The 23,909-nt window shown below is 34.8% G+C and overlaps 1 protein-coding gene across 1 annotated transcript in view; it reads left to right on the forward strand.

Moving 5' to 3' along the window:
- Window positions 1–23,909, forward strand: part of Dpyd (dihydropyrimidine dehydrogenase) — a 761,982-nt gene that overhangs the window by 536,072 nt on the left and 202,001 nt on the right. Inside the window, exons 16-17 of the mRNA XM_048814504.1 lie at window positions 15,094–15,214; window positions 16,279–16,398. Coding sequence (XP_048670461.1) covers window positions 15,094–15,214; window positions 16,279–16,398 — 241 coding nt within the window. The remainder of the gene's footprint in view (window positions 1–15,093; window positions 15,215–16,278; window positions 16,399–23,909) is intronic.

A 23,909-nucleotide genomic window follows, 5' to 3' on the forward strand; every position in this document is an offset into this window, starting at 1 on the left:
TAGTCTGAGCTACACTCTCCCCCTACACCCTCACACTTACTAGTTGGAGCTCTGTTACTTATTTTAACTAATGTGTCTTGGTAATGTATAACCCTATTCATATTTTCCAAATATTTTATCATATTGTCCAGTTATATCACAAGTAATATTCACTTATTCATCTATTTAATATGTTTCTATTGAGCCATCAAAATAGAAATCTATATATATCCCTAAGGAGAGATAATTGAGAAAATTAATTCTCTTAATGATTTTAGCAAGTGTGCATGATGTGAATAGGGAAGGGCATTGTAAATAGAGGAAATGACATTAATAAATTCTGGCCTGGTAGTTAAAAATAAGTGGATTAAGATGACTGTCCTAATACATTATATAGTGATTGGTTTGGACTGTGTATCATGGTTCATATGTTTAACATATTCTATGGTTTATTTCTTAGAAAGAATTGTGACCATAATGTAATAGTACTGTTTTAAAATGGATCCCTTTCATGTATAAGGTTCATAGTATTGCCATTATGAATAGGTATATTTAGATATCTTAGTGGTGTAGGTGGGAATTTGATGATTCATATGAAAGTTGAGGAAGGATCTATATTTATCTAGACATGAAAGCCCTACATGATCTACCCTGTCTTACTGGGGAAAGAGGAGATGTTAAAGACTGATTGTTTGATTATAGATGGGTGCTTTGCATCAATTGAAAGATCTACCTCTGTGTCCTTCTCCAGTTGTCCCCATGGTAATGTACAACTTCATAAATTCCCACTAGTGTCACACTCAGGGATATTGACAACCTAGGTCTTTTAGAAGGTGATATCTTCTAAATGCCTATTTTTGTCTGCTTGCTTTTAGTAAAAATTTGTTTTGTTTGGAAAAAAAAAAGCACCTAGCAACCAAAGCAAGGGAATTATGAGCACCATGCATACAGAAAAGGTTAACTCAGTATTATTTTTAACAAAATCTGAAAACAATCTCAAAAGTAAAAAAAAAGGGGGGAAATAAATAAAAAAGTAAAATAGAGTATGTTTATATACTACAGAAATTATTATGTGAATATTAAAAGGACATTTTTTAAAAGTTCATTGACATAGGAAATGTACATGGTATACTATAAAATGAAAGCTATGTAACTGAAAATGTTTAACATTTCTTTACTCAAAGGAAATAGAAGGAAATACACATTTTAATTATTGCTGTTGTTTACTTGTTTCATTATGAGTAATTTTTATTTTTATTCAAGCTTTTACTTTCTTCCACAATAATTAAGAACTCATCTTTTATAATTAGGAGAATGCTTTTTTAAAAATAACATTTGGAGAAAGATTTAATATGGAAGAATTGTATCAATTATGGTAAAGATTTGATCTTGTTTTTTCTCTCAAGGTAAAACAAAAAGATATGATTTTAATCTTTAGTGGGATAGATTCGTGTGAATTTGATGAGCATGAGTATTGTGAGAATCATCCTACTCTGTCTCTCACTAGGGATGATTTGAAGAAAACAGTACGCTCCAATGAGTCAGGCACAATGAAGTTAATATATGTGAGCGTACTTGGTAAATCAGTAACTGTTGTGTGTGTGTTAGTTTTGATATTGTTTGGGAATGATGTAGATAATTTTGGAGTCCTATCTAAGCCTGCAATTTCAGTAATATGTTCACTTAACAAAGTTTATTCTTTGAGTTTCTGGCTGTCGTATTGTAAGAATTTAGAGTTGTTGCTTAAGTCACAACTGATACCTTTAAAAATGACATATTGTCTCTTTCTCCTTTCATATATGCAGGTCTTCGTAACCTAGAAAATTAACTTTTTCATCATGGTATTAATTCTACTTGTGATAAATATAAAATAACTAATTCAAAAATACTTGTTACATACTTTTTAAATATCAAGTAAGATTCTGATAGCTCAGATTAATTTTGTTGATGGTTTTCTTTATATATTTTTGCAGATATTCCTAACCAACTGCAATCTGCCTTCCATCTTTATGTCTCTCTGACTGTATACTCACAAATTACTGATGACTTTAAGTGGGACAATTTTGCCTCTTGAAATTCTCATTCTTCCTGATTTCTTTGCAGTATTTTATATCAGGTCCTATTCACATCTCTTTTATTGGAGTTGCTTTTCTTCTCTGTTGTATTTTTTTCTAGTTGTTTATTTTTTCTCTCTGACCGTTGCAAAGATGCTACATATTCATATCAATGATCACAGAGCCCTTTTCTTTCCATCTTCTAATTTGTTCACAGACTTCAAGTACCATATGAATGATAATAACTCCTAACTCTATGTTTCCAAAACTCCATCCTGAGAACTAAATTATAAACTTTAAACTCAACCATATTTTTTTTCAAGTAGATGTCTTGGAGTGACCTAAATTTCTTTCATTATCTTTGCAACCTCCAGTCTGTCTGTCTTATATTTGTCACTTTGTGATGAAATTACTAATTACTAATACCCCCACAATAAGGATCTACAGATATGTTCTTGATTTTTATTCCCAATTCTAATTTGTTCTTAAAAGTTTTTCTTAAAATTATATCATAGTTTGCTTGAAATCCTCCAATTTTAGATATTCTTTGCTTTTTTTCTCTCTAAATGGATATTTATTTATTTTCATTTTTTGTAATTACTTATACATGACAGCAGAATGCATTTTGATTCAATGGAGCACAACTTTTTGTTTCTCTGGTTGTACATGATATAAAGTCACACCATTTGTGCAATCATATATGTTACTGGGGTAATGATGTCCATCTCATTCCACCATTTTTCCCACATCCAAACCTCTCCCCTTCCCTCAATCCCCAGAACAACATGCCTCATTAATATTCTGTGCTTTTGGCCCTTCTCTTTCTGATTGGTCTTTTTTGCTTGTACTCTATCTTATCCTGCACATCCACAGACATATATGAGAGCTATGTTTCTAAAACATGGATTTAAACATATGGTCTTCTGTCTTTTATCATTTAAGGATAGGCACAAAATCTTTTGCAAACTGAGCCTTAACTCTGGGGTAAACTTCTAAGCAGGTCTTCTCCTTGCTCCTTTCATATACACTAGCTCTCTTTCCATTTCACTGCCATGCTTTAGGGTCTTTTCCTTTCCATCCCTTATCTATTGTTGTTCTACAAGCGTTATTTAGACTGGTACCATTTGGTGAATCACTTAACTATAATCACTTTTGTTGTCTGCCCTAAACCTCTGTATGCACATACACAGACACATAGACACACACACACGCACACACACACACTATAGAAATAAAAATAATAACACACTAAATAAAAATAATCAAATCACTCTACTGTTAATGTAGGTTCCCATTCACTTTGTATACACATTAAAAATGGCAAATTGGGGCTGGGGATGTGACTCAAGCGGTAGCTCGCTCGCCTGGTATGCTTGCGGCCCGGGGTTCGATCCTTAGCACCACATACAAACAAAGATGTTGTGTCTGCCGAAAACTAAAAAATAAATATTAAAAATTCTCTCTCTCTCTCTCTCTCTCTCTCTCTCTCTTTAAAAAAAGTGGCAAATTGGGGTTGTTTTTTCTGTCTGTTTTTTATATCAAAATGATACTGTTCATAAAGCTTACCCAGTTAGCTGCAGGTGCTTGCAGGTGCCCAATCAAGGACATTGGACCAGATTCAATACCTTTCTGTATTCCCACAATTCCTTTACTTATTAAAAAAAGACAAAGCAATAAGAAATATGTGATTTCAAATGTTGCATATTAAGATCTGGGAATATTAGCAACTAGGAAGGTATAAGATGAAATCTTCTCTATAATACTGAATGCGGTCTTTGCCTAGATTATCCAAAAATCTAATGAGGTATTCTACATCTAGGTGTTAATTATATAAACCAGTAAAGATCACCATAGTGCTCCTTTTTAAATGAAAAAAAAAATGCAAAGTTTTAAACTCTCTAATTTTAACAGTCCTTTGGGTACTTTACATTTGTTGAATATTGCAAAAGTAAATACCCATCTGTTTTTAGTACTAATATGATTTTGTATATCAAGCAGTTTGAAGATTTTTCCCTTATGCAAGCTTCATCAACTGTTTTATCAACAACATAGGCTTCAGACACTTGCGTAAAGTTGAGTTGGGATAAATGAAAGATCCTTGTCGAATTGGTAATCATGCAGGTATTCAGAGTGAAAAGGAGATCATATTTTAATTTAATTTCAATGCCTCAAGATATTTTCCCTTATGGGCTATATTACCATTCTCTGTCTACATATCCATCTTTTAAGAAATCATAGCTATTCTTAATAAATTTCAAATTAAACTTTCCTGGATGTGGCTGATATATATCACTTCCTTCTGTAAGGGTCTCTTGAATTGTATGAGAGGATTGCTCATTATGACATATTCAAATGCTAAATGATTTACAGAGGACTAGAGATATAATCCTAAAGGCCACATATATATTCTACTGATTCTAACAAATTTCAAGATTTCAAGGTCCTCAGTGGTTATATATTGATTGTAAGTACTTTGAGGACAAAGTTGATACCTTGCTTTGATGTCTTCTAGCCCCTTAGCTCTTTTCTCAAGGAGAATGGTCATAGGCAGTATTTGGTACATGAGCTGCCACAGAAGCATGGGTCTTGGCTACCTTTGCCATGGCTCAGATAATGTATCTTGGGCAAAAAGAGACTATCTATGGACTAAGTAAAAAAAGGTCAACAGCCCTTGAAGGAGTGTGAGACCATAATTCAGGCACTCAGGCCATTTTATACTGGACAGTGGCTAACTGCCTAGAGCAATCACTAATTGCAAGGAACAGAAACTGACTCTGGCTGTATGATGTCTGAAAGAATCAGAGAAAGTAGGAATGTAGATGTAGACGGATATGTAGACTCAGAAAAGGGGCAGAAACCAAAGGGTCCAAAGGAGGGCACCAAGAATTATACAGCTAACAGGCAGTCTCTGCTAGTGCTGTTGCCCATCCCTATTGCCATCCTGGGTGCTGTCAAGAGACAGCATACCACATGTCACCACAAATGAAACTTGGCTACTTTTCTGATGGAGAGATTAAAATTTTTGGTTGAAGCTTCCATTAGCCCACTATAGATCATATACTTGGTTGCAAGAGAGTAGAGCGGAGAACTCTCTCTCTAGTGGCTCACATGATGGGAGCCAGTTACTGTGGCACATCCAGGCTCCATAGGGTGGGAGTTCTCCACAAAATAAGAAAGCAAACAAAATGTTGGGAAGGCAAAATATTAAGAAGCACATGGTTGGCAGTGATTCTTCTTTGTGGGTTTAATTTCAAAACATATGGATTCTAGAATATATAGCAGAAAAATTGAATTGGACAAGAGAAAAGGCAATAAGGTAATAAGAGTAGACATAGAAATGAAAAGAAAGATGCTGTGAAATAAAAGCAGATTCATTAGCATTGTGGTTTCTAATCCTTAAATCAATAGACACCCACTCTAAAAGGAATAAGAAAGCAAAAGCTAGTCTAAAGAGCTGCTGTATGTCCTACAAGATGAATGAGAAAAATCCTAGTCCCCAGAGAAATGGGTCTGCATTACCAAAATATTTCAGGCTCTTTCTTACTTTCTCTGTGTATATCTGTAATAAACTCCCAATATGGGGTGCACCACTGACCATGTTTCCTTGATACCTGAATTTAAAATAGATAACTCCTTTTTACACACACACACACACACACACACACACACATCTTGTGATGTATACTCTTATAAACCACCACACAAGTGTAAATAAATTGGTAAAGAATTGTTCATGGTTCAAGTAAAATCTAGTATTCATGAAGTTTATGTCAAGAGCTTATGAATATCACATTTATAAAAGGCCATGTTTAGACATTTCCTCATCTCATGTTTTCACATATAGTCTTTTTACAAAGTTACCCCACTTTTAGTATCTCCAAATCATTTTCAGCTCAAAGAGCAAAATAAGTCCAAAGAGCTGGCAAGAACAAACAAACAGAAAAGTCCTAGACATTTCTTTCCTGCTCTTATAGCCGCAGTAGGAAGAAATTCCTTAAGGAACTGTACCAACTTGTTATGGATGAGTTCTCCTTAGCTGAAACCATTCATTGCCAGGGGATTGAGGTTTTCTCTGCTATGTTATTTAAAATTGCCTCTGCGGTAATTCTTTCTTGCTTGAATTTCATCAAGTTCCCAGGACAGAAGCATGACTTCCCCAGACTCTCTTCATCCTAAATGTGTCTATCAGCATAGTGGGTGCTCCAGGGCAGAATGCTGTTTTACACTAGCCTCCTCCCTGGATTGGTTAATCATTCACACCAATATGGGATTATAAAGATACTGAGGTTTTATGCTTGTGGTTGTTTCCCAACTCTAGTGCTGGAAAACATAAGCAAAGTGAATAGACCAACAGATGTATAAAATATCAATTGTTACAGTGTTTACACTAATGCTCTACATTAAGAAAACAAATTCCAAGCTGCCTGAAGTCTGCAAAGAATAAAAACTCCTTATTATACACTTAAATACTCACTTGCCCTCATCCAAACTAAATCCATACATAGTAGTGCAGGCAGCTGCCTGCACTTCATTACCTGCTGAAATGATTTAGTGTGTTCTAAGCTGTGATTAGGAAACTTGCTGGGGTTCAGTTCAGCTCAGCTGGCCCACAATTTTGAGCATCTATTGGTGGTATCAGTAGAATATGTGCACAGCCTGCCTCTACAATGTTTAGATTTCCCAGATTGTGCTGCATAACCTCATAATAAGCAAACTATAGATGGCACCCTCTTTGCATGGCAGATAATACTAGCAGTGGAGACCACCAGGAATTAGACAAAACTGAAAGATCTGTTGCCGGCAATGGTCCAGGGGTCATGTCCTGTCTCTTGGCTCGGGTGTCCTCACAGGAGTAAGTTTCAAAACACAAAATGTATTTCAAGTACAGCAAAGTTTATTAGAGGAGAAAGAAAAATGTCCCCATGGAAAGGGAAAAAGATATTTTCAAAGAGGAGAACAGTATGCTACCCCTTTGTCGCTTAGTTTTTGGGAGATCTTAGGAAAGTTTTTCAGGTCCCACTTCTCAACTTTTGACTGACAGTAGGATTGCATCACATTTCTAAGTCTCTGCTGCTCATGGACTTACCCACAAGTTCTCAAGCAAAACCCATGGTGGAGGTTTTACTCTTATAATGACATGCTAAATATGTAAAGGCAGCTCTCAGTGACATTGGTCCACGCTGAACATTTCTAACTGGAACTTATTCTTTCAGACTTTATAGTCAGTAGGCTTTGCTTTTAGTTATCCTGTTTTTGTGGGTCTTGGACTTATTGGTCTATATAAAGTTCACAAAAGTCCCCCCTTCAGGGTAACCTTTGCCCTTCTTCTCAACAGGTAACCTTTGTCCTTCTTCTCAACAGGGCAAAGGCTTACCCTCCTGGGGCCTGAGAACAGCTCTACAGATACCAGGTTGTTTGCAGAGGAATGTAACATATTCTTATTGACTTAAGTCAGAGCAGGGCCAGAATGGCTTTGGGTGAATTGCTTCTTAAGAGAAAACATGTGGAGTGCCAGTACATTGGCCCTGTCTATAGAATTATCCCTTTAACTTCACTATCTGCTACCTATCAGTAGAAGGGCAAAAGGTTTACTGGGGAGTCATGCCTGTGAAAAGAAAAGGATTAGGCAAGGGTAGATGTCAGCCCTGATGTAGATTTGAGAAAATTCTGACAGCCCAATTGGGAGCAAAGATTTCCTACTGGAGGAGTCCCACATTGGACAGAAGCCTGTGGGACCTTGTACCTCACTTGTCCTGCCATTGTCCTTCATCCTTTAGAGAAACAGGACTTCAACTCAAGGTTGAGGCAGACTTAAAGAAGTGAACAATGAGAGGCTGTCAGCCCACTCCATTCTGGCAGCTGGGCAAGTCTCTGAAAGAAGATCTGAGTGGTATCTACCTGTATCTGCTACCTGCTTTTGCATCTGTTTTATAAGATCTCTTCAGATCCTAATTGTCACCTTAGCATAAGTACTCATCAGTTCTGAAGAAAGGTTATATAATTCCTCTACCATTTAAAAAGTTGACTTTTAAATGGAAGTATGCCATCTAACTTTCAGGGACTGAGTTTAGCTTCTGTTTCTTGGATGCAATGTGGGGTTTGCTAGAATAGAAACTGAAGGCAGTTACATAAAAAGATAGTAATTGCAGTGTGAGGAAAAGACCTCTAAGACATTTACTGGCTAAAATAGTGCATGAACTGTGGGCAGGAGATGTTCATTGATAGTTCATTGGTCAAATAAGATCCTTTCCAACTTTACTACCATTAGCATTGCCATCTGGGAGCTAGCAGAGAGGTAGTCAGAGAACCAGAAACTTATTACAGAGGATAAAGACAGTGACTCAAAACACCTAGCAGATAGGAGTCATCTTAGCAGTGAATGTCAATTCTCATTCATTGAATAAAAATGCAAGCTTCTGAGACCAAGCACTTGGGAATGGAAAGCACCAATACTAAGCATGTCAGAGAAGTGGTACACTAGGGAAATCCTGTCTGAAAGCAAGAAAAACCAGCACTATCATATTGGCACATTGAAAAAAAATGCATTTAGAAGAATACAAAATCCCCTTTCACTGGGAAGAATATGGGCAAACTCTCCTCCCCCACTAGACACCAGGAACCAAGGATGGGGAGTTTGGAGAATGATAAAAGGTTAAAGATAGAGACTGGAGAAATGCTCAATATCCTTAAGATTCAAACATAAAGGTCATGTGCTGTCTGAGCCCTCAGGGAGGTTTTTATGGACTTACAGGCCACATTAGGGACAAGTGCCTTCCAAACACTTTTGCTAACTGATGGAGAGCATTAAGAGACTGTTTCCAAACTCCACTGGTGGGAGAGCAAGAACTACTGCTATCCTGTATCTCCAACTTATTTTGGCTTCAGTGAAGAAGAGAGACTAATGTTTTGCCCCTCAATGAGAAAAGCTGGTATATAATTAAGAATTCTTCATTCTTTCATTCAACACAATGTTTGTTGAGTGTCTTTCATGTCTCAGGTTCTGTGCTAAGGGATTAGGATCAGAGTAAGATATAACCCTTAAAAGACTAATAGTCTAATGGAGAGACATTGATTATAAAACAGGGATGGTGATTATCAAACTGTGATAAATGCAGTAATAAAGAAATGTTATGGAAGCACTAAAGAGGCAGTCATTTACTAAGCCACCCTGGACTGAGACAGGATGGGAGGATTGGTCCTAAGGGGTTGCTTCAAAGGGTGTTTCTCAAAAGGCAAGAGAAGGGCATTCTGAGTGGGAGGATTGAGAAAAAGCCTTAAGTGAGAATCAGAGTCAATGATGCGTGCCTGAGGAGGACCCAAGACATAGGTGAGCCTGTGCCGCCTTCTACTTAAGGCACAAGGAAATAGGCATGTGCATGTGTTTGTGTGTTTGTTGTCAGTTTGAATGGTGTGTACATAGATACATGTCTCTTATACATATGCTTACAACATTTTATAATCACAATATGTATTTGTTATATGTATTATTCTCCTCTGGATTGCAAAGTATTTTTATTTTTATTTTTTTAAGAATAGGGATAGTATCTTTATATCTCTCCTGTCTGACATAATTCATAGTGTGTAAAGTAATTGTTATTAGATTACCCTGAACCCAATAACTTTATTATACTCTAAACTTTCTTCTAAGTAAATAGAAATAAGAAAGGCAGTTTCAAGCAGGGCATAGTGGCAGATGATTGTGATCACAGTACTCAGGAAACTGAGGCAGGAATATCATGAGTTCAAATCCCGACTGGACAACCTAGAGAGAGCCTATCTCAGAAAAAGGAAAAAAAGAAAACAAAAAAAAGAAATGTCATTGTCAAATTTTGCAGTATAATCTCTATTAATTCAGCAGTATTTGATAAATGCCTACAATGTACCAAGTACTATTCTACATGCTCTGAAATAATCTGAAATGATAAAGCAGGATCAAAATCTTTTTCTTGATACTGAACACTCAACACGTATTTCATTATATGCCTGAGTTAGTCCTTAGTGTGTTGTGACCTCCTTATTCCACTCATGTTAGTATATAGAACAGACTAATTGCAATGCCTCATGGTCAATATTTGCTGAAAGTATAGAACCCACATTGCTTAGAATGTCACCGCTTTTACTGTTCAATCTATATGAGTCCCCTCAGAATTATTTTAAAAATTTACATGAAGTTTTATGGCAATCCAATTTGCCTATAATAAAATGAGCACCTTTTAAGATAGAGTTTGCAGTGTTTTGACCCATGTCTATACCTTTGAAAATCACAGTCAAGATATAGAATATTTCCATCACTGTCAAAAACTGTCTTGTGCCTCTTTCCACTGAATCCCTCCACCAGTCCCAAACCTCAGTCAGACAGAGCACCTGCTCCTCTGCTTTCTAGCAGCATAGTTTTTCATTTTCTGTATTGCATATAAGTCTACTCACATATAGCATGTATTATTTTGTGTACTTTTTTAACTCATCTTTTTTAACTCATCTTTTTTAAAATCAATTTCAAGTTATGCCAGAATTTAGTAGTTTATTTATTGTTACTGCTGAATATTATTTTGTTGTGTGAATATATACAACTTGTTTATTCACTCACATATTGATGGATATTGGGGTTGTTTTCATTTTTGTAGCTATCTTGAAAAATATTCTATGAACATTCATATGCAAGTCTTTGTGTGGAATTGTGTTTTCATGTATTTTGGATGTATAATTAAGAGTGGGACTTCTTGATCGGTTGGCAAGTCCCTGAATATCTTTATAGGAAACCACCAAAGAGCATTCCAAAGTGGTTTTACCATTGTTAGCAAGCTGAAGTCAGAAAAAGAGATTCAAGAAGGATCCTTGCTAAAATATAATTTAAAACATCTGCATTTCATCACATTTTTAATAGTCACTGAAATTTTACCTAGAGTAGTTGGCTACTAGGAATAGTTAACTCTTTTCTACCCTATTTTGTTGACAGTAGGATAAATACATCCTTTTGCCTATTACTTTGCAGCTACATCTAGTCTTACAGGTATAAATGAAAAAGAAACCTTTTATAGTTCTAGTTTACAATTGATAGCTGAATTTCACTTTGGGGAGCAATTTTGCTAAAGAAGACGATAGTTTAGAACATGATAATGGGAAAGAAAATTAAGAAGATGAAATTGGTTATCAGATTAAACTTCTGAGCTCCATTTTTCTCCATCAGAAAAGGAGACATGAAAAAAAAATGCTAGCCACCTCTTGTCATGTCATGTGAATTAAGACTTAGGAGTTCCTTAGTGGAAAACATTTTATAACTGGTAAAATTTTTCTGTGAACTCATTGTAATGCCAGCTTCTAAGAAATCCATTTTGAAAAGAATTGTACAGAGTGAAAATTACCAGGTAAATTGGAGAGAAATGTTTCTTCAAGCCAAAATTTTCACTTGTAATTTAGCTTATCAAGAAATTTTCACAGTCTTATTCTATAGGGCTTCTTCCTTTGTGGAGAGCATGAAACCAATGAGATTTGATGCCCCAAGTATTTGCCTGCCCTACAATGGAGAGGTCATCTTAAGGGACTCAAAAGTAGAAAGGTGGGTCCTTTCTATAGAATCCCTTTAAGATGGAAATAGAGGCATAATATTTCCAGGAATGAAAAATTACCTCATATCCTTAATTAAGAAGTAAAACTTTAAAAATAACCAGTTTTGCACAATGGAAACCACTGCAGCAAGCAATGTACTTAGTGCTACATTTCTTAATATCTGTTGGTGTGTTGTTTGGTATTCATAGGAATTTCTTCCAGAGCATATCAGCTGCAAGCAGACACTAAGCTGTTGTGAGTAAAATGTTCAAATGGGCCAAATTTGTCTCTAGGATACTTGTATCCACTTTTCAGTACTTTGCAAGTATGGTGGAACCTTTACCTCATGTTGTATCCTAAAGATCACCAGTTGCTCCCCAGGTCTGTCAATCATTCCTTAAGGGCGTCAGGTGCCTTCCTGCTAATAATACCACAGACTTCTATCACAGGAAACCATTTTGTTGCTCAGAGCTATTGTGGGTGTACACATGGATAACAAAGGTATTGTGTGTGTGCGCGCACACACACACACAGCCCAGCAGCTGCTATGGAAGAGATTCCAAATAATGGTCAGGGTTGGGCATTATTGATACCTGAAAAAGCAAATAAAAATTTACTGATACAAGCAGACTCTATGTATATTCATCACTAAAAGACTTGTTAAGCTATATTTTTTGCATAATTTTTATTATTTTTCTTCAGAGTTACTCCTAAGTTTTTAAAGTAATCTTAGATTTTGTGGTTTTAAGATATTATCTATCATAAAATATATTCATGTATTTCTTAAATCTCATCAGAGTATAGATTTTGATGGGTACATTAAAATACATTGAAAAAATATTCCAAGTTTTTGTCATTCTTGATTCATTGACGCAAGTACTTTTTGGCGTGCCTGGAAAAAGAATTGCTTTGTTTTCGTTGCTTTATGTTGGTGTTGATATTATTTAAGATTCAGTTTTAGAGATAAGAGAAACTTTTCTTCCTTTCCTGAAGTTCTTAGAAAGACTTAGAAATTGTCTGAAATTTGCTCATTTCAATAAGATTCTCAAAACTGGCTTATTAGGAAAGAGAAAGCTATTTCATGCTGTTACTAGAAATGAGAAGGTCAAGATGCTGAAACTGCAGAAACACTGTTAATTGCTTTTAGATCTTAAATGTTCAGAAAAAAAGTGTGAAGAAACAGGAAAGTGTGAATGATTATATTCTACCCTCTAATTCCCTAAAGTAAACATATTCATTCTATCATTTTATAAGCCTCACCATATTTTTGTTGTATTAGAGCATTCCCTATTATACCTGTCAAATAAAACCTTGCAATTTACAGAATCGTCAATTTCACAATAATGGTTGTCAGAAATTATTTTAAAACTTCTGTAATAATCAAATTTGTTTCAGCTATGATGATTAGTCAGCTGCTGGTTTGGATAAATATGAAGATTTTCAAAATGTATCTGAACACCATCAACCTCACTCATAGAAATCTAGGAGGGTCACATTATGCTAGTTCAAAGAGATAGATGATTCAAATAAGTCACGATTACCAAGGAACTGTCTACTTTTAGGAAACTAAAAAATAGAACAAACTCTAAATTGCTAAACATAGATAAGAGGTACTTGGTTCAAGTAGTCAACCAGTGAAAAAAACAAGTAGTCAACAGGAAAAACATTCTGACAAATGTTCAAAGTAAGTTATAAAGACATGGTGGTCAGTAATATTGAAAGCCACTTGAATATCAGATTATTAGTGTTCACTCTGTTGGAACCAAATAATATTTTAAATTTGTTTCAGTAATTCTTATCAGGCTACCTTCCATGTATTATGCAGTTCAAGTGATCTTTAAATTATTGTCAAATTCTACCTTAAAGAGCGCGTTCACAAAGGACATGCAATTCATATCATCTAGAGTTACTGTCATTTCTAGGCTAAGTCCCATGGAAATTCATAACTTAGAAATGAAAGTCACAAAGATGCAACTGCCTTCATAATGCCAATGCAGCAGTTATAAATATTTCATGAACATTGCATGGGCAGGGGCAGATCTCCATTTTCATGAGTTAGAATTTGTACAGCTAAGTCTCCAGATTTTACTATTCATAATGCACAGTATGCCCTGTAGAGCATTCCATATAGTGCTTTTTAATATTTATGTTTAATGAAGAAATTACTGTTCTGAAAAGAGAACAAGCCAAGCCAAAGATTTCTTGTTAAAAGTATTAAGTTTTGCTGAAAAGAGATGATAATGATCAACAGAAATTACCTCATTGAAGGATCTTAGCACATAAACACATAACTTTTATCATAATATAGTATGACAGATCAAGATACATTAAAACTAATGAAATGGTTCTCTCTAAAGATTAAAACATTAGAAATCTCATCTTAAAAAATTTGAAAGGTTAAAATGCAAAGAACAACTTTCTTTAATATAAAAATATTAATTATAAATAATATATTTGCCTACTATTTCATAGTTTAGATACATATCCATATTTTCTTGTATTTTTATTTTTTCAAAAAGCATTTTAACTTGTTAAGATAATATTACCAAGTTCAATAATGAATTGCCATTGCATAGTTTAAGGTAATTTATCAAAGTGCATTATCAGTACCTGTCAGAATAAATTTTGCACTCAAAGTAATGAAAAAAAAAGTACTATTGTGTGTGTTGAAATCAAAGAACATTACTACAACTAAGTTATTTCAATAGAAAGGATAGGTGTTTTCCCTCTAAATGATACTTGTCCCATGAGAAAATAAAAGCTTAAAAAATCACAGGAAACAAGCACAGGAAACATCTATTCCTTGCTTTTAAAAATGAGCATTTGATATTTTATTTCATTTTGTCATTTTGATCAGTTCTTTCAAGTAGATGAGTGTTGAAAAAATGCTGTTCAGATCTTGGCAACATTTATGAAAGTAGGCTAAAGTTACTGAGCAGCTCCCAAATAATCCAGGGCTGAATTATTCCATTTTAGAATAGAGTATATATCACATTTGGATGGATGATGAAGTTGCAGATAGATTTTCTTTTGAATGTATTTCAACAAGACAAATTCTTCTAATAATGAAAGCAACAGGCTTCAGATTGAGTATCATTCACTTGGGAGTTGGCAGTTTGAATATTTTTTATAAGGCTTAAACCAATGCAGGCACTAGAAATTCTGTAATGTTTTCTGAACTTGCCACCAAAAGTTTATGTTTCATTCCTGATATCATTTAATGGAAAATGAGAAACACTTTCTTCCAGTTGGTTCTTTGTAATTTTATTTTCCAAAGACTCCCTTGAGGAATTTAACCTTTATGTGATGAATTTGCAGTTCACTTGAAGTGTGTTAACCTTAGTTCCCTAATGAGTCTAGGTGTAATGCTGAGGAGAAATTTGAGAAATATATCATGTAGCTCATTGTCAAGTTGGATTTGTCTTGCACATATCCAGCTTTGCTGTTGTTCTTATACACATTTTGATCACAATTCTTTAATTATGTTCTATATTTAACTGACCTATTTGAACAGGATCCAGAGCTGGTTCGGAACATCTGTCGCTGGATTAGGCAAGCTGTTCAAATTCCTTTTTTTGCCAAGTTGACCCCAAATGTCACTGATATTGTGAGCATCGCAAGGGCTGCAAAGGAAGGTAAGAACTAGACTTTTATCTGTTGCCCAGTTAGATAAATATTGGCCTGATTTATGTGGCCAAAATGGAGTATATTTTTTCCACAAACATCTGTGTAGATCTTTCTTAGGTTTTAAGAAAAATATTAAATGCAGCATCAATCTCACAAATGTAGTAGAGTCACACCTGGATTTTAGATAATAAATAGACCCCAATATTTGGCCAGGGAACACAAGATCATTTATAATTTTTATTAATAAACCTGTTTTGCAAAGATTAAAAAATTATGAAACAAAGTTAAAGTCACAGCAAATTACTCCAAAGTAAGGAACCCATAATGTGATGATTGTGTAATAGTATTTGAATTGTGGTTTTCTTTGGGGTGGGGGGTACCAGGGATTGAATTCAAGGACCACAGACCACTGAGCCATATCCCCAGCCCTGTGTTGTATTTTATGTTGAAACAGGGTCTCACTGAGTTGCTTAGTGTCTCGATAAATTGCTAAGGCTAGCTTTGAACTCAGGATCCTCCTGCCTCTGCCTCCTGAGCTGCTGGGATAACAGGTGTGCACCAGCTCGCCTGGCTAGTATTTGAGTCTTCAATAAGGTTGAAAAAGATACCAGTTCCCACACTATGAAATTTTTTATGAGTTTCCTGTTTATGAGAGAGAATCTAGAACACCATCTTAAATATAAGCTCAATAAATATCTATTAAATACATAAATCCGCAGTTGATGCATGACTTTACAGATTAATATGCTTATATTCTATTCTGTGGAAAGTACATCCTGACTGGAAAAGACATTTTAAATTATCTGGAAAATTACATAGAATACAAAACATTCAACATCAATAAATCTATCTAATAATTCAGAAAATGAAGTCATGGCAATTAAACCTTTTAAAAAATATCCAACGTTTTAAGCATAACTGTAATAGTTAAATTAGTGTACACATTTGAGAAGAGGAAATTTCCCCACAAGAAGATAGAGTGTACATTTTTTTTCTGGGCATGTGGGTTTGAATGGGTTTTAATCATGGAATCTTTGAGAACTGGAGGCAAACCTTGATGTGTTTTTCACAGGTGGTGCAGATGGTGTTACAGCCACAAACACTGTCTCAGGTCTGATGGGACTGAAAGCTGATGGCACACCGTGGCCAGCAGTGGGTACTGGAAAGCGAACCACATATGGAGGAGTGTCAGGTAGGGGTTGTCTCTCTTTACATTATGCTTCCTTGGAGCTTGCTGTAAAGTGAGGAGGTCATGTTGCAAACAAGGGTATCATGTCTTTTATAATCTTGAATTCTTATAACTCATTGCTGGTCAATATTCCTAACAGTGGATAACAGATGGAACAATTGGATGTGAATCCTCAAGTGTCTGTTAGTATCAGATGAGAGAGTGCTGAAATAGGGTCTTGAATGAATTCTATTCTCTTCTATCTATGCTTTCTTCAGAATTTCTCATTGTCATGGTTCTCTTTTCACTTATTATAAAAGCTAATACCATGGCCTTTGAGAGAAGAATATTTGCACCCTAATTATAATACTTTTTGCATAGTCTGAATTAGTTTCCACTCTTCATAGAATTTTACAATCTACCTTTTTCAAAAAGCCATGTTTTCACAAGTGTCCCAAACAAACCATTAAAGCATTGCATTTAAGCTTGAGCTAACAAGACATTGGCAGACCTCACACCTTTACACATTCTTTCTCATTCTCAAACACTTGCATTTGAAACAGAGAAGTTTTTATCCCAAGGTCCTAGTTAGGTCTTTTTGCCCTGTGCACTCTGTTGCTGTGACAATGTGAACTTGGCCTTGCCAAGATAATGCTGTGAGGTTCTTGACTGTACTGGTATGGGGATTAGTCTCCTTGGTGATAGAGAAAGTGGTAAATATACATAACAGAGTGGTGCCCTACTGTTCAAGAAAAGCATTGCTGAATTAGACCAAAATATGCTTTTGGAAGAAGCTGGGTAGACACAAATAAGGCTTTGTCCATGCTGTGGAATTCTGTTGTGAGAGCATGAAGTGAGCCATGAGCCATGAGCCATGACAAAACAACAACAGCCAAAGGTTATATTCTTCTTATAACTGAATGCCCATCCCACAATGTCAGAACAAGGGAGGCTGACTAGCAGCACCTGCTCAGACCCTGACAGGACATCACTCTCTTTTATCAGGAGCTATCAAACAGGACCTTAACTCTTACTGTAATGCAGAATAACATAGGCTGTGTAAGCAAGTGCCCCAGAAAGAAGCAAGAGACTCCGGAGTTGGACCACAATGTGCATTATGTTTTCTGTCAGCCAATTTCAATTTTTCCAGCCTGCCATGTTGACAGCAAGAGAATAAAGGAGGTCACTGAGGGTGCTGAACATTAAAAATTAATAAAAGAACTATTGCAGTAGTATTTTATATAAGTAACACCATTCACGTTTTCTCATTTAAGCTGCAATTTCTGAATATTCTCCCATAGTATAACTCAGTCTAATAAAACTACGAAATTACAGCATTAGAAAAGTCTTTTGTGTTGCGGTCTTTAAGCACACACACACACTGGAAATTATAGCAGTATCTGAAAACAAGTTCAGCTATACCTCAGGGCCTGTTAGCATTTCCATAAAACTCTATTTCTAAGATTTATAAATTCATATATAAATATTCGCTTGGGCTATAAGCTCAGCTAAGCCTTGGTGGAACTTTCATTTTAAACAACAAAATATCCCTAACGTTTTTAAGGGCTTGTACCTTATTTCTAATAGGTTCTATATTAAGTTCCTTCACATTAAACAATCTGTTTTGAAAATAGCTTTTCCCATATTGACAAAATTAATACAGTTTTTCTCCTTTAAAGCAATGCTTGCATTAGTTTAAAGGTAATAGAATCTGAAAAGCAGTTTAAACAGGCAATGATAATATATTTTAGGATGGAAGCATGTCTATAACAAAGCACCTTCAGAATGAGTTATAGCAAAACCTAGCTAGTAAAATTGTGCTAAACAATAATGGTTTGAAGTTTTAGGAGTGATGAAATATAAAAATGGCTAAATACTATTCCTAGTCTATCAGATGTGACTGTCAGAACTTCAAATGCTATTTCAATTTAGAAATCACACAAAATATGCTGGATATATTTACAAGATTTAGAAAAAATAAATAAACAGCATAGTGCTAATATCTTCCCAAGCGTTCTCTCAGAACACTGGAATGCCTACTTTTAGAAAAGCTGTTTGAGTCACAGGTTTTTGTTGTTGTTGTTGTTGTTGTTGTTGTTTCTAAGTAAACACTACAAAGTTCAGTTTTGGATAACTACCTAATAGCACGTGCTCTCTATTGCCAAGATAGGACATTCTACCCTTTCAATATATTCTCTATCTCCTTATTCAATCTGTATTTTTTTTTCTCAGAGTGAGATTTCTGTTTGAAATAGGAGTTTGTGTTTGTTTAAATGGGGAAGTAACCTTTGTCTATTGTTGTTTTATCACAGCTCATGGCTACACTTCATACTCTCATGACAGAAAACCTCAGCATGAGAGAGCTTTATTTGTGTCTATGCAGCCTCTTCCAAAAGCACATTTTTAATCCACTGTAGAAAAGTGTCACATTTCTGCATTGTTCTCTTAAGATGCATTAGCTAATAAGGGACAGTAACAGGCATTGGGGAGATAAAATCTCAACTAAGGAATATCAGTTGAATTATTTCAAATATTAGTCTGCATTCTAGAGCAATCTTTGCAAACACTGGTTCCCAACTCATGACTGTGTTATGGAATCAAGTTGAATAAACTTGAATCAGCATTTTAGAAAAATGAAATAGAACAGGAAAATGTCTAATGTTTTGTTCATAGTTAGGACAAGCTTTGGTCAAACTTCTTTTTCAGTTAGACACAGTATATGCATATGTATATAGCATGATATAAAATTCATTTTTAAATGTATCTACTTCAAAAAAGTTTGAAAGTTAAATGCTGTATTAAGAGAATTTCATTAAATAAAATAAGTAATTAAGCTAATCAAAAGACAGCTTTTACTTGTTGCAATTTAGAGTTATACTAAGCGGGAATATTGGGACCATCTTCTAAGATATGGTCTTTTATCTTGCTACTTTAGAATGACATTTTCTCCCCAACTCACCTGTAGGTGATTATGATGGGGGCAGGAACTTGGGGGTGGCTCAAACATGTGGACCAAACTCATAAGAGAATGATTTATAAAGCTGGATTTCAATCATGCCAGAAATACCTGGCAAGGTTCATGTTCACAAGTATGGGTCCTTTATAGGTTGAATTATAGATCAGGTGATTTCATAGTGAGAACACTATCAAAAGAAATCTTGTTTGGTATTCATAAGAGGTATTTTCATGAAACTAGGATGGCTAATTAGGCTCTCCACCATACAAGAACTTCTCTCTGAATCACTGATTTTTAGGGAATCATTATACTCTTCTTCTCTTTGGACAGTAGTAACACTGATAAGTTGTTATCAGCTAACTTTATTAAATCAAACATTAGTTAATTGATGTTATCACCACAAGATTGAGTGGATGATTGGGGAGTTTTTGTGAGTACTGGGAGAAGAAATTAATTGATTTTATTTATTAGATTAGGAAAAAACACTAATGTTATCAGCAACTTGATTAATTATAATCTTTATCCTTGAGAGAATTATTCATTATTGTTCCTAGTTTTAGTTTGGCTCTTTTTTCCCCCTGGTTTTGTTTAAAATTTTGAACTCTTTTTCTGACCTTGTCCCCAAATAATGAGAACATCTTAATATAGCCCCCAACTCATTGGTTACTATCACTCATCCTATAAATGGTGTTATCCAGCTGTGGTGTGACATTTTCACATGAAGTCCTCTCTGTGGGTAAGAGTCTTTTAAAGATGGTTAAGAATGAGTCCTTCATAGCATAAACTAAAGATATGGCTTTCTTGAAACTGACTTCATGAAGGTAACCTTTATTCATTTACAGCTGTATCAAGAGAAAGAGTAATTGAGCATCTTTCCATGGGGTAAACTCATTTGAAGGAGTTTTGTTGTTCCTTGTGCTTTGGATGCTTTTATTATGGAAGATAGGCATGTTCCTTAGATTTGTTGTTGTTCCGTTGTCCTGTGTGTATCCTGTTTACTGAACATATGCACACACATAAGAAGTCCTGAATTTGCTCTGAAGAAGGAACTTTAATACTTTGGGTTCAAAGTAATTTACCTTCAACAAACTTAAAAAATTTATTACTCATTGTTTTAAATTATTTTGTAAAAATTTTGTTTTACCAAAGAAAAGGAAAATCTTATACTTAATTTTAAATTTCAGATGTTTACTTGAAATTATTAAGTATAAACTTAGTTGAAATAATAGAACACATCTCATTCAGTATTAATACTTATAAATGTTTATTGTTAATTTCTGAGTAGTTCACCTAAGATGATCTTTAAGACTGACCTCTCTTTCAGTCCAAATTTATTGATCACAAATAGAATATCATAGAAAGTCTAAGAAATGATTGTATATTTCTCAAAACAACAACAACAACACTAATGGCAAATTACATAGCTGTTTTTAGGGTCTACATATAAATAATGAATACCCTGAAATTTCTCTATGTGAGCCACTGGGCACTGAGTTCTGATAGCACCTTAATGGTTATGTCTCCTAATGGTGCTTTCATTTAAAACTGACATGGGAAATACTAATAGCAGAAGGCACACATTAGAAATATTGCTAGTGATTTGTAGCTCTGTGATGGAGTAGGGCTGAAAATTAGTACAGAGTGTATATTTAGAAAACTTGCACAAATGTGATTCGATCTAGTAGTTTGAAAATAACTTTAGGCATTGCCTCCATTTTGCATATTTTATGATTAGTTTTAAAATGGTAGGCTAAATTATTGTGGTCATGCAGTAACTTGGCAGCATGCACCCTGACACTGGGAACTACATAAGTACAAATTCAGTGTGACCTGATCCTATCATGACCTAAAGCTTATTTTGATGTAGGTACTAGTAACTATTTGTGTAAAATCGGGAAGATGAAAAACACAATAGAATGAAAACTCAGAAGTTTTAGTTACATATTGCTTTAAATAACTATTTTCACATATGCAAGTAAGTGGAGATTTTGGCAGGATTGCTTTAAGTTCTTATATTACATACTACAATTATATCACAAAATACAGTGTTGGTATTTTTTTATTAGGAAGTACTTCTTAATGGGATGAATTTTTTGATGTGTCAATCACATGATTATTGATGCATAAATTCCTTTCAGAAAAACACGCCTACTACCTGTCATAAAATTTAAGCTATTTTAACCATCTTTATCAATAAGAGCCTAAGCTTTAACAGTGAAATGTTTAAAATAATCTGATAGATAAAGATGTAATTTAAATGAATAAAAGTGTGGTGATAAATCATGCCAAAAATAAAAATAATTCAAAGGACAGGCTTACATTTTTGTTCTCACTTATCTTTTTTCAATTTGCCAGAATAATGCAAAAATTTTGCCTATTATTCACATATGTAAAAATATTCTCAGACTATCTCAAGTTTAACAGATCAAATTGTTAAAGACCTTGTTATACAAATATATATATATGTAGTGTATTTACTAGATAGTCAAAAATAAGCATATCAAATAATGAAGCCGAATTATATTTTTCATTATAGATTATGACTCTTTTGAGTAAAGTGCATCATTACATATATTCTCATTTAAATAATGCTCATTTGAATATATTAATATAGAGATTGACAAAGAATCCCCTCTTTCATTATATTGCCTTTTCTGGAGCCTGAGTTTCTCACTGTTTAGCGATCGGTCTGTGCAGGAGATCAGAGCCCTAATAATAGATTTTTGACAGTGAGCTCGCCTGCTACCTGTCCTACACAAATCCTCACTGTTCATGTTTGCTTCATGGCAACAAAGCAGACAGAAAGGAAAATGCCAAGTGCTGAGTTTGAGGTACAGCATTGCCTTGGCTTGACATTTCAGCAGAATAGCAGTTTATGAGATGCATAATTTTTCATCTGGGACTCAGCTGCCATATTCATAGATGCTTACAGCTCATCGACGGACTGGAGCAAGGGCAAAGGTTTAAAGCATAAATCAAGGTCTACAGCCTTTCCTTAGGTATTTTAAAACAACTATTGTCCTGCAGATAAATAATAGAATGAAACAGCATTTAAGAGCCAACAAATTCTGTTTGGCCTTTATGTATGTTTTCTTTTGTGCAAAATTAAGAAAATAAAGCAATATTTGTACCATTTTCTAAGAAAATATTTGGTAGACTCTGTAAACCAAAGGACTCTGACAAGCATATTAAGAAAACTTACCTTTGCAGCAGTGGTAATGAATTATTAAATTTCTTTCCTCTGTGTGTGTTTTTTCATAAAGAATGATTTCAAGCTTGAAATTAATCAAAAAATGTTCTATTATGAAAGTAAAACTAGAGAGCATTGTGTCACTCTTTGAGCTTGAGTTTAAATATTCACAGATTCATGCATATCTACTGTACTAAAAAAAATCCGTGTAGGTACACGTCAGTGGCTGTTTAATTTAGGACTACACATCTCTGTAAGCTTCAGAAACAGTTCACCATGTCACAGTCTCATATAGAACAATGGTACAGTACATTGGATTAATTAAAGAAGCCTTGCAGAGAACTGAGTTCTCAGTATGTCAAGATTTCAGTTTTATGTTAAATATTTTCTAAAGGCCAGACCCTTAAATCTCAGGGGCAGTACCAAGCAGTGAGCTGTGAATTTAACCATAGGCTAACTGCTAATGATAAGGAAAAGAGTCCTAGTTGAGACAGCTGTAATACAGTCATTGGATTAGGGTATCAATCACTTGGCTCCCTCAGGAAACGGGGAAGAAGACCAAACAGTGAAAAGGGAAATTAGGAAAGGAGGGCATGACTAGAATGAGATTCCTCACCATCTTTATCCATTCGTTGTCTTAAATCCCTGAGCATCAGACCAAACTCTCTAGCATTACTCCAACTATAAAGCCAACACATTTATTCCTCACATCTAGAGGACTATCAAAATGCCATTGCCTCTTCTTTAAATCTGCCAGACACAAATGCCTGATTACATAAGAAAAAAAATGAGGATGACCCTTAATTTTTGGATTCAGGATTTATATTAATGATTATTTTATGTATCAGGATTCACTCATATGTTGGTAAAGGAAAATCTAAACTGCCGCCAAGTTTTTCTTATGGGCATCCTAATTGTGAGGCAAAATTCCAGTGCACAGTGGTTCTCAGACTTGAGCATGCATCAGAACCTGAAGATTCTGTGAGAATACAGATTGCTGGACCTTTTCCCGGAGCTTCTGATACATAAGTCTAGGCGGGCCTGATAATGTGTGCTGCTGACAAGTTCCACATGATGCTTTTACTGCTGCTCTGGGGACCACACTTAGAGAATAGAATAGATGAAGAAAAGTTAGTGCTATTGAGCATTTTAGTCTGAATGTTTTATTTCCAAAGTATTGTCCATGGCTATAATCCACAACAAAATTAGAGAATTATGGTGCTCTGTAAACACATGTAGAATCTCTGCCCATAGATAAGTATCTGAAACAGATTGTCATAAATAAGGTCAGAATTCATTCTTTTAAAAAGTCTTAGAACACAGTATTTAAGGTGTCAGAATAGAAAAGCTATATGTTACTCCATTTAAGATTAAATGTTGAAAGCAAAG

The sequence above is a fragment of the Marmota marmota genome, unplaced genomic scaffold (assembly GCF_001458135.2).
Source record: "Marmota marmota marmota unplaced genomic scaffold, marMar, whole genome shotgun sequence".
NCBI lineage: Eukaryota > Metazoa > Chordata > Mammalia > Rodentia > Sciuridae > Marmota > Marmota marmota.